We start from the raw sequence: 12059 nt of genomic DNA, 5'->3' as shown, positions 1-12059 counted from the left end.
GGTCCTTACGGAGTTCCCAGCATCCACTAGGACGTCAGAGAAATAGGGGACTCTACCTGACGTAATGTTAAAAAGGGGACTCTACCTGGTTTAGTGGCGCTACTATGCTGCATAATTTGAATAATGGAGACTACTGTGCACTGTAATATGAATTGGTATTATTCTGTGGTCACACCCCTTCTCCATGAAGTCACGCCCCTATATTTTTTGCACGCGCTGACCCTATTTTAAATAAGGGGGGGCGCCGATGCTGTTTCTTGCACATAGCGCTAAAATGTCTAGTTACAGCACTGGGATACATAGCCACTGCAACGGAGCTCATGTCTGTGTCTCCCCCCGTAGTCTCCCTCTCCTCTATTCGTGTCCTCTGACCCAGGCTGCCGACACCCAATTAAATCGTTGTAAAAATGGAAGGGGAGAGGGATCACTGATGGGCTGGAGGAAGGATGTCGACTGCAGCATGTGTGGGGCTGCTGGTTCCGCATAGTCCAGGAAACATTTTATGACCAGTTGCTTTGAGCTGCAGCTGGTACTCAGCTACTCATGTAACGCAACAGCTCCTCCATCTCAGGTCTCCCCCTCAGGCGAGGCAGCATTTTTATCCCATTCATAATGCAGGGCTGGTTGGGCCAAATTGTGGTTTAAGGGCTCCCCCTGCACCTCATCTCCATCAAAAAAATTGACATCCCACGGCCCCCAACCCCACCAATTAAACTGACAATCCCCCCAACCCTACAAATAAGATTGGCAAACCCCCTTATTTTCTGCAGTGTGGGGGACTCCAATATGTGAAAACCCCTGGGAGCCCATTTTATCCACCCCCTGTCCTATAAGCTGGCCCTGAGGATGGGGCTTCACTTGTTGTCTCCCCGGCCATTGACCTCACCGCACATCACTGATACTTACAACATTTATTCCCTACCACACTGACATATTCACACTAACTTTCATTTTGTAAGAAGACAAGTAACGCTCTTTGGAGTGAGAGAGGACATTGGTCCACCCAGAGGAATCCCATGAAAACACAGACAAAACAAATGTTTTCCACATGCCTCTGCATAGCCCTAATCAGAGTCAACCCAAGATGTCAGCCCTGTGAGGCATCTATGATAACCATTGTGCCACCTTCCTATCCATAACAGTGCCATGACTGAGACAGCAGAATCCTTGAAGCAGCTGAGGCTCCAGTAACTGCTGTTTCCTCCCACAGGCGGCCAAGGTTGGTGTGGGAGTCCTGCCTTTGGAGTCAGTGGGCAGATGGGGACCTAGACAACTAAAGGTTTCCCTGTAATCTTCTCCAAAATTAGAAATCTCTGCAGTCAATGCTAATGCTTAACAGGAAAGTTCTGGGAGTGGTGAGGCCAGGGCCTCAAGCAATACACAGCTTTCCCATACAGCTTGCTCACAAGTAGGTTCCAACCTTCATCCTTTAATAGGCTCTCCAGATACTCCATATCATTGTAGACCTCTCCCAACAGTTGGCGTGCAGTCTTCTGACTTTTCGATGGGTCCATTTTTTTCTGCTGTTTGGGGGCTTTTTTGGGTAACTTTGCTGGTAATTTTTGTTTAGCTTTCTTGCTCTGTTTCCAGCATAAGAAAAAAAATAGAAGTGGTTTAATGGGTTGCAGACTTAAATAGCAGTACTAAAAAAGACAGGAAATTTCTAAAAAGTAAACAGAATTGCAAGCTGGAGTATATTTTTTCAAATGAATTAATATGGAAAGTTTTATAAGCTCTCGATGGGCTCTAGAGGGAATTAATTCTGAAGACATTACTACTGAGCCCTGATTAGATGTTAAGCGTTCGGTATGGGATCCCGGCAGTCGGGATGCCGGTGGTCATAATACTGACCCCAGCATCCCGACTGTAATCTTCTCCCTTCCCCTAACCCTCGGTTTCTGCAGTCTAACCCAAACCTCCCCTCCCCACAGCCTAACCCTAACCTCACTCCCCGCAACCTAATCCTAACCTCCCTGGGATACTTATGTTCGCTATCCTGCCTGTCGGATGCCGGCGTATGTATTCTGATAGGTGTCGGGATTCCGTCACCAGCATTCTGAAAAACGGGATCCCGAGCACCGGGATCCCAACAACAGCCCAATAATATTAATGGTATATCAAAAACTTGGGTATAATACTTAGTTATTAGATCTTGGGGCTTTATCTCGGCATATTGCAGTTGCTGGGTAGGTCGTACTAGATCTTGGGTTATTATCACCAGTATATTACATCTTGATGGCCATTACAACGAGAATATATAATTTTTCTGTCCATTATGGCATAAGTAATCTTGCTATTCAATATCTTGTTAGTATTGGGGTACTATTACTGACATAACAGATCTTGCCCAGCACTGTCACTAACATATTGCACCCTAATGAACATTACCACTTGTATATTATATTTTGCTGTATTGTTATCCTCTTGGGCATATTAAACCTAGGATGCTTTCCCCTAATTCTTTACAGCTAGATGCTTAAAAACATCACTAGAGATCTTAAAAGCATCTTGAATTATATGATTCCAGTAGTAATTTCCATATACAGTACCATACCTCCCAACATGACCGATTCCGGGGGGGGGGTAGCTCTATACATGGACTTCCTTCTTAATTTATGATTGCAGTCACCTGTGTTGAAACTCCTTTCTTTCGACACAGGTGACGCCAGTCACATTAAAAGGAAAGTCCAGGCAGAGAGCATTTTGTCCCTCCTGGAATGGGTCATGTTGGGAGGTTTGCAGCACATGCAAAGTGGTGCAGAGACAACAATTCATTATTTACTCCTCAGCAAGCCCAGAGATCAACATCCCAAACAACCAACCCTGTGCATGTCCTCCCAAAAAATTGCAATAACCAAACCCACTAATGTATTACTCACTTCTTCTTGTTTGCTGAGAAACTCCATGCCCTCTTTGTGTTCTAGTTTCACGGAGGTTGGAGCTACATTCGGAAGATAAACAGACTGGGTTATGTTCACACACAGAGAGTTGTGTTATGAGCTACATTAGGAAGATAAACAGATTGTGTTATGGTCACACACAGACGCGCTCCTCCCCCCTGCCCCAATGTCGGCATTTATCGTTGATAATATGGCCCATGCACCCGTAATCCACGATAAGCGGCTGCCGGAGCAGCGATAACACATGGGATCGGGGACTTATCCCCGATCCCATGTGTTTTTGCGCGATCGCTGGTCCATTTTCGGGAGGTCGAAACAGACTCTAATTGCATACTGCAATAATGGCCATTGGTCTAAAATCGCATATATGCGCCCGTTTTGATCCACCGAAAACAGATCACACCTAATTGGATACCCCCCTTAGAGTGAAACTGATATCTATTTACACTCTGTCACAAATTGCAAAGTAATAATGATGAAAATTACTAAAATTTCTCCAAAGTCCTTCTAATAAAGTGTTTTTTTTTTTTTTTTAATTTGTGCAGATTTTGTAGTCATTGCTCATTGTGAAAATAGTACACAGGTGTGTAAAATAGTATACAGATGTGTAGAAGCATCACATTATGCTAAGCTCAGTGTTTTATACGATCTTTATCATTACCATCACATCAAGGGCCAAGCCAGCACTTTGTGGGCACCATAGCAACATTTTGAAATGGCCCCTCCCCATTACATGTAGAGCAGTGGTTCCCAAACTTGGTTCTGAAGGTCCCCCAACATTTCACGTTTTCCAGGTCTCCTCACAAAATCACAAATGAAATAATTAGCTCCACCTGTGGACCATTGCCGTAACTCATAGGTCTGCAAACTCGGTCCTCATTACCCCACACAGTGCATGTTTTGCAGGTAACCCAGCAGGTGCACAGGTGTATAATGGGAGATAGTCAGTCTCCCTATAGGTAAATATAAAAGGAGAAGAAACAGCGCTAAAAATTTATACAGTTAAAACACAATTTAATAAGCTGAATAAGAAAATAAGATTTTACTTACCGATAAATCTATTTCTCGTAGTCCGTAGTGGATGCTGGGGACTCCGTCAGGACCATGGGGATTAGCGGCTCCGCAGGAGACAGGGCACAAAAATAAAGCTTTAGGATCAGGTGGTGTGCACTGGCTCCTCCCCCTATGACCCTCCTCCAAGCCTCAGTTAGGATACTGTGCCCGGACGAGCGTACACAATAAGGAAGGATTTTGAATCCCGGGTAAGACTCATACCAGCCACACCAATCACACCGTACAACTTGTGATCTGAACCCAGTTAACAGTATGACAAACGTAGGAGCCTCTGAACAGACGGCTCACAACAATAACAACCCGATTTTTTTGTAACAATAACTATGTACAAGTATTGCAGACAATCCGCACTTGGGATGGGCGCCCAGCATCCACTACGGACTACGAGAAATAGATTTATCGGTAAGTAAAATCTTATTTTCTCTGACGTCCTAGTGGATGCTGGGGACTCCGTCAGGACCATGGGGATTATACCAAAGCTCCCAAACGGGCGGGAGAGTGCGGATGACTCTGCAGCACCGAATGAGAGAACTCCAGGTCCTCTTTAGCCAGGGTATCAAATTTGTAGAATTTTACAAACGTGTTCTCCCCCGACCACGTAGCTGCTCGGCAGAGTTGCAATGTCGAGACCCCTCGGGCAGCCGCCCAGGATGAGCCCACCTTCCTTGTGGAATGGGCCTTGACAGATTTAGGCTGTGGCAGGCCTGCCACAGAATGTGCAAGTTGAATTGTGCTACAAATCCAACGAGCAATCGTCTGCTTAGAAGCAGGAGCACCCAGTTTGTTGGGTGCATATAGTATAAACAGCGAGTCAGATTTTCTGACTCCAGCCGTCCTTGAAATATATATTCTCAATGCCCGGACAACGTCCAGCAACTTGGAATCCTCCAAATCGCTAGTAGCCGCAGGCACCACAATAGGCTGGTTCAGATGAAACGCTGACACCACCTTAGGCAGAAAATGAGGACGCGTCCGCAGTTCTGCCCTGTCCGAAAGGAAAATCAGATATGGGCTTTTATACGATAAAGCCGCCAATTCTGATACTCTCCTGGCTGAAGCCAGGGCCAGTAGCATGGTTACTTTCCACGTAAGATATTTCAAATCCACCGATTTGAGTGGCTCAAACCAATGGGATTTGAGAAAATCCAAAACTACATTAAGGTCCCACGGAGCCACAGGGGGCACCACCGGGGGCTGTATATGTAGTACTCCTTTAACAAAAGTCTGGACTTCAGGAACTGAAGCCAATTCTTTCTGGAAGAAAATCGACAGGGCCGAAATTTGAACCTTAATGGACCCCAATTTGAGGCCCATAGACAATCCTGTTTGTAGGAAATGCAGGAATCGACCCAGTTGAAATTCCTCCGTGGGGACCTTCCTGGCCTCACACCACGCAACATATTTTCTCCAAATGCGGTGATAATGTTGTGCAGTCACCTCCTTCCTGGCTTTAACCAGTGTAGGAATGACCTCTTCCGGAATGCCTTTTTCCCTTAGAATTCGGCGTTCAACCGCCACGCCGTCAAACGCAGCCGCGGTAAGTCTTGGAATAGACACGGTCCCTGCTGAATCAGGTCCCGCCTTAGAGGTAGAGGCCACGGATTTTCCGTGAGCATCTCCTGAAGTTCCGGGTACCAAGTTCTTCTTGGCCAATCCGGAGCCACGAATATCGTTCTTACTCCCCTTTGCCTTATAATTCTCAGTACTTTGGGTATGAGAGGCAGAGGAGGAAACACATATACTGACTGGAACACCCACGGTGTTACCAGAGCGTCCACAGCTATTGCCTGAGGGTCTCTTGACCTGGCGCAATACCTGTCCAGTTTTTTGTTGAGGCGAGACGCCATCATATCCACCTTTGGTTTTTCCCAACGGTTCACAATCATGTGGAAGACTTCTGGATGAAGTCCCCACTCTCCCGGGTGTAGATCGTGTCTGCTGAGGAAGTCTGCTTCCCAGTTGTCCACTCCCGGAATGAACACTGCTGACAGTGCTATCACATGATCTTCCGCCCAGCGAAGAATCCTTGCAGCTTCTGTCATTGCTCTCCTGCTTCTTGTGCCGCCCTGTCTGTTTACGTGGGCGACTGCCGTGATGTTGTCCGACTGGATCAACACCGGCTGACCCTGAAGCAGGGGTTTTGCCAGACTTAGAGCATTGTAAATCGCTCTTAGCTCCAGTATATTTATGTGAAGAGACATCTCCAGGCTTGACCATACTCCCTGGAAGTTTCTTCCCTGTGTGACCGCTCCCCAGCCTCTCAGACTGGCATCCGTGGTCACCAGGACCCAGTCCTGTATGCCGAATCTGCGGCCTTCTAACAGATGAGCACTCTGCAACCACCACAGAAGAGACACCCTTGTCCGTGGCGATAAGGTTATCCGCTGATGCATCTGCAGATGCGATCCGGACCATTTGTCCAGCAGATCCCACTGAAAAGTTCGTGCGTGGAATCTGCCGAATGGGATTGCTTCGTAAGAAGCCACCATCTTTCCCAGGACTCTTGTGCATTGATGCACAGACACTTTTCCTGGTTTTAGGAGGTTCCTGACAAGTTCGGATAACTCCTTGGCTTTCTCCTCCGGAAGAAACACCTTTTTCTGAACCGTGTCCAGAATCATTCCCAGGAACAGCAGACGTGTTGTCGGGGTCAACTGAGATTTTGGAAAATTCAGAATCCACCCGTGTTGTTGCAGCACTACTTGGGTTAGTGCTACTCCATCCTCCAGCTGTTCTCTGGACCTTGCCCTTATCAGGAGATCGTCCAAGTAAGGGATAATTAATACGCCTCTTCTTCGCAGAAGAATCATCATTTCGGCCATTACCTTGGTAAAGACCCGAGGTGCCGTGGACAATCCAAACGGCAGCGTCTGAAACTGATAATGACAGTTTTGCACCACGAACCTGAGGTACCCTTGATGTGAAGGGCAAATTGGGACATGCAGGTAAGCATCTTTTATGTCCAGGGACACCATAAAGTCCCCTTCTTCCAGATTCGCTATCACTGCTCTGAGTGATTCCATCTTGAACTTGAATTTTTGTATGTACAGGTTCAAAGATTTCAGATTTAGAATAGGTCTTACCGAGCCGTCCGGCTTCGGTACCACAAATAGCGTGGAGTAATACCCCTTTCCCTGTTGTAGGAGGGGTACCTTGACTATCACCTGCTGAGAAAACAGCTTGTGAATGGCTTCCAATATCGTCGCCCTGTCTGAGGGAGACGTTGGCAAAGCAGACTTTAGGAACCGGCGAGGGGGAGACTTCTCGAATTCCAACCTGTAACCCTGAGATACTACCTGCAAGATCCAGGGGTCCACCTGTGAGCAAGCCCACTGCGCGCTGAAATTCTTGAGTCGACCCCCCACCGTTCCTGAGTCCGCTTGTAAAGCCCCAGCGTCATGCTGAGGGCTTTGCAGAACCCGCGGAGGGCTTCTGTTCCTGGGAAGGAGCTGCTTGCTGCCCTCTCTTACCCTTTCCTCTGCCTCGGGGCAGATATGACTGTCCTTTTGCCCGCTTGTTCTTATAGGACCGAAAGGACTGCGGCTGAAAAGACGGTGTCTTTTTCTGTTGGGAGGGGGTCTGAGGTAAAAAGGTGGATTTCCCGGCCGTTGCCGTGGCCACCAGATCCGATAGACCGACGCCAAATAATTCCTCCCCTTTATACGGCAATACTTCCATATGCCGTTTGGAATCCGCATCACCTGACCACTGTCGTGTCCATAAACTCCTTCTGGCAGATATGGACATCGCACTTACTCTCGATGCCAGAGTGCAAATATCCCTCTGAGCATCTCGCATATAAAGAAAAGCATCCTTTAATTGCTCTAAAGTCTGTAAAATACTGTCCCTATCCAGGGTATCAATATTTTCAGTCAGGGAATCCGACCAGACCACCCCAGCACTGCACATCCAGGCTGAGGCGATGGCTGGTCGCAGTATAACACCAGTATGTGTGTATATACTTTTTAGGGTAGTTTCCAGCCTCCTATCAGCTGGATCCTTGAGGGCGGCCGTATCAGGAGACGGTAACGCCACTTGTTTTGATAAGCGTGTGAGCGCCTTATCCACCTTAGGGGGTGTTTCCCAGCGCGCCCTAACCTCTGGCGGGAAAGGGTATAATGCCAATAACTTTTTTGAAATTAGCCCTTTTCTATCTGGGTTAACCCACGCTTCATCACATACATCATTCAGTTCCTCTGATTCAGGAAAAACTACAGGTAGTTTTTTCACCCCCCACATAATACCCCTTTTTGTGGTACTTGTAGTATCAGAGATATGCAAAGCCTCCTTCATTGCCGTGATCATATAACGTGTGGCCCTACTGGAAAATACGTTTGTTTCTTCACCGTCGACACTAGATTCAGTGTCCGTGTCTGGGTCTGTATCGACCGACTGAGGTAAAGGGCGTTTTACAGCCCCTGACGGTGTCTGAGACGCCTGGGCAGGTACCAACTGGTTTGACGGCCGTCTCATGTCGTCAACTGATTTTTGTAATGTGCTGACATTATCACGTAATTCCATAAACAAAGCCATCCATTCCGGTGTCGACTCCCTAGGGGGTGACATCACCATTACCGGCAATTGCTCTGCCTCCACACCAACATCGTCCTCATACATGTCGACACACACGTACCGACACACAGCAGACACACAGGGAATGCTCTATTGAAGACAGGACCCCACTAGCCCTTTGGGGAGACAGAGGGAGAGTTTGCCAGCACACACCCAAGCGCTATAATATATATGGGAACAACCCTATATAAGTGTTGTATCCTTATAGCAGCTTAAATATAGTAATATCGCCAAAAAAAGTGCCCCCCCCTCTCTGTTTTACCCTGTTTCTGTAGTGCAGTGCAGGGGAGAGTCCTGGGAGCCTTCCTCACAGCGGAGCTGAGCAGGAAAATGGCGCTGTGTGCTGAGGAGAAAGAGCCCGCCTATTTCGGCGGGCTCTTCTCCGGAGTTTGTGAGATCTGGCAGGGGTTAAATACATCCATATAGCCTCAAGGGCTATATGTGATGTATTTTTAGCCATAAAAAGGTATTATACATTGCTGCCCAGGGCGCCCCCCCAGCGCCCTGCACCCTCCGTGACCGCTGTGTGAAGTGTGCTGACAACAATGGCGCACAGCTGCAGTGCTGTGCGCTACCTCAGGAAGACTGAAAAGTCTTCTGCCGCCTGCTTCTGGACCTCTTCCATCTTCGGCATCTGCAAGGGGGTCGGCGGCGCGGCTCCGGGACGAACCCCAGGGTGAGACCTGTGTTCCGACTCCCTCTGGAGCTAATGGTGTCCAGTAGCCTAAGAAGCCAATCCATCCTGCACGCAGGTGAGTTCACTTCTCTCCCCTAAGTCCCTCGATGCAGTGAGCCTGTTGCCAGCAGGACTCACTGAAAATAAAAAACCTAAAAACTTTTTCTAAGCAGCTCTTTAGGAGAGCCACCTAGATTGCACCCTGCTCGGACGGGCACAAAAACCTAACTGAGGCTTGGAGGAGGGTCATAGGGAGAGGAGCCAGTGCACACCACCTGATCCTAAAGCTTTATTTTTGTGCCCTGTCTCCTGCGGAGCCGCTAATCCCCATGGTCCTGACGGAGTCCCCAGCATCCACTAGGACGTCAGAGAAATATAAAATAATATATGTATAGATACACTTTGTCAATTGACAGCAAGCTTGGGAATATATAAAAGTTCAATTTAATACTTTGTATCTGCTGTGAAGTACCTTGAGACCGTGGACCTTTAGTAAAGCAGACAGTTCACAATATTGAGCAGGTTAATGCGTGGGTGTCCACGCTCCTGCCAATTGGAGTATAGGTCACACAGGTCTCTTTTAGGTACAGCATTTGTAGTCTCTGCTGATGCGTTTCTCTGCTCCAGGCAGCTTTGTCAAAGATGTATGTGGACTGTCCTGATCCCCTTTATATATGGGAGCAGAGAAACGCGTCAGCAGAGACTACAAACGCTGTACCTAAAAGAGACCTGTGTGACCTATACTCCAATTGGCAGGAGCGTGGAGAATCTTTGCCGGACATTGATTGACCTGGTTTATGTTCACAAGTTACACCAAGCACCATTGTGGACCATGGATACAGTCATTATTGCATGGAGTCCTGTTGCCATTAGGAACCATCGCTACGGATCCAACAATTAGGAACACAAAGCTGGTAACCCTATTCATAATGGACACCCACGCATTAACCTGCTCAATATTGTGAACTGTCTGCTTTACTAAAGGAACACGGTCTCAAGGTACTTCACAGCAGATACAAAGTATTGAACTGAACTTTTATATATCCCCAAGCTTGCTGTCAATTGACAAAGTGTATCTATACATATATTTTTTATATATATATTTTATATTTATTATTCAGCTTATTAAATTGTGTTTTAACTGTATATTTTGGTGCCCTGTGCCAGAAAGGGAATTGGTGCACCCCCCCACCACTCAAAAGAGGGACAGTGCACCCCGAAGCCGCAAGCCAAAAATGTAGGACGTGGCTTCATGAGGAAGGGGTGTGGCCACATAGTAGTACCAATTAGTTATTTACATTACACCACACAGTAGTGCGACCTTTATACATTGCACCAGGTAGAGCCCCTTAGGCAATTTGCGCCAAGTAGAGCCCCTTAGACACCACACTGCGCCAGGTAGAGGGGTGTGTGTGTGTGTTACCTTGCAGGGAGAGCCCAGAGCATCACAGCGGGGTAACTCGAATAGACTCAGCTTCACAGTGGAAGAGCCGCCACTCAGAAGCTTCACGAAGCAGTAGCCTGGCGCCTCAGTTGGGAAACACGCCAGTAACAGAGTGCCACAGCGGGGAGAACCATCAGAGACTGATCGTGCAGCCGTCAAGCTGCAGCGCCCGGCTACCAATCTATCCGGGCGCTGCAATACTTGTGCGACGCAGCCCTATGTGTGTGCCAGTGGATGTGCCCACAGTGCAGATGCGCTGTGTGAAATGCACCACTGGCACACACCTAGTTACGGCCCTGGTAATGAATACACCTGTGCGACTGCTAGGTGACCTGGAAAACAAACTGGGGTCCTAGAGGACCAAGTTTGTTCATTTTATGCTCCATAATATTGTCTTATTTAATTTTCTACAGTGCCGATGCATACTCCACAACACCAAGAACTGCTAGTCAGAATAACAAGATTTATGGTAAGAACTTACCTTTGTTAAATCTCTTTCTGCGAGGTACACTGGGCTCCACAAGGATAGACATTGGGGTGTAGAGTAGAGATGAGCGGATTCGGTTTTACTCGGTTTTACTCGGTTCTCAAAACCGAATCTTATTGGCTATCCAAAACACGTGACATCCGTGAGCCAATAAGATTCGGTTTTGAGAACCGAGTAAAACCGAGTAAAACCGAATCCGCTCATCTCTAGTGTAGAGTAGGATCTTGATCCGAGGCACCAACAGGCTCAAAGCTTTGACTGATCCCAGAATGCACAGTGCCGCCTCCTCTATAACCCCGCCTCCCTGCACAGGAGCTCAGTTTTTAGTTAACCAGCCCAATGCAGTAGCAGGAAAAGAGACGACAACGGTTAGTAGCCACATACACCACACTCTCACGACAGGAGAAGTGTCAGCGGCTAATGCCATACCAACCCAAAGAAGCTAAGTGCGTCAGGGTGGGCGCCTTGTGGAAAGAGATTTAACAAAGGTAAGTTCTTACCATAAATCTCGTTTTCTGCTGCGGGGAACACTGGGCTCCACAAGGATAGACATTGGGGATGTCCTAAAGCAGCTCCTTATGGGAGGGGACGCACTGTAGCGGGCACAAGAACCCGGCGTCCAAAGGAAGCATCCTGGGAAGCGGCAGTATCGAAGGCATAGAACCTTATGAACGTGTTCACTGAGGACCAGGTAGCCGCCTTGCACAATTGTTCAAGGGTCGCACCACGGCGGGCAGCCCAAGAAGGTCCAACAGACCGAGTAGAATGGGCCGTAATGTGAGCAGGAGCCGACAGACCAGCCCTCACATAAGCATGTGCAATCACCATTCTAATCCATCTGGCCAAAATTTGCTTGCGAGCACGCCAGCCCCGTTTGTGAAATCCAAACAGTACAAAGAGAGAATC

At 47.7% G+C, this 12059-nt stretch overlaps 1 protein-coding gene across 2 annotated transcripts in view; it reads right to left on the bottom strand.

Annotated features, from left to right (window-relative positions):
• Nucleotides 1-12059, bottom strand: part of ODAD4 (outer dynein arm docking complex subunit 4) — a 152046-nt gene that overhangs the window by 68079 nt on the left and 71908 nt on the right. For both annotated transcript variants that reach the window (XM_063959401.1, XM_063959402.1), the window contains exons 4-5: nucleotides 2880-2941; nucleotides 1421-1580 (exon numbers count right to left, since the gene is read on the bottom strand). In XM_063959401.1, the coding sequence (XP_063815471.1) occupies nucleotides 1421-1580; nucleotides 2880-2941 (222 nt within the window). The remainder of the gene's footprint in view (nucleotides 1-1420; nucleotides 1581-2879; nucleotides 2942-12059) is intronic.

The sequence above is a fragment of the Pseudophryne corroboree genome, chromosome 3 (assembly GCF_028390025.1).
Source record: "Pseudophryne corroboree isolate aPseCor3 chromosome 3, aPseCor3.hap2, whole genome shotgun sequence".
NCBI classification, from domain to species: Eukaryota; Metazoa; Chordata; class Amphibia; order Anura; family Myobatrachidae; genus Pseudophryne; species Pseudophryne corroboree.
Note: the sequence above shows the minus strand (reverse complement) of the source record. Positions and strands in the feature narration are given on the sequence as shown.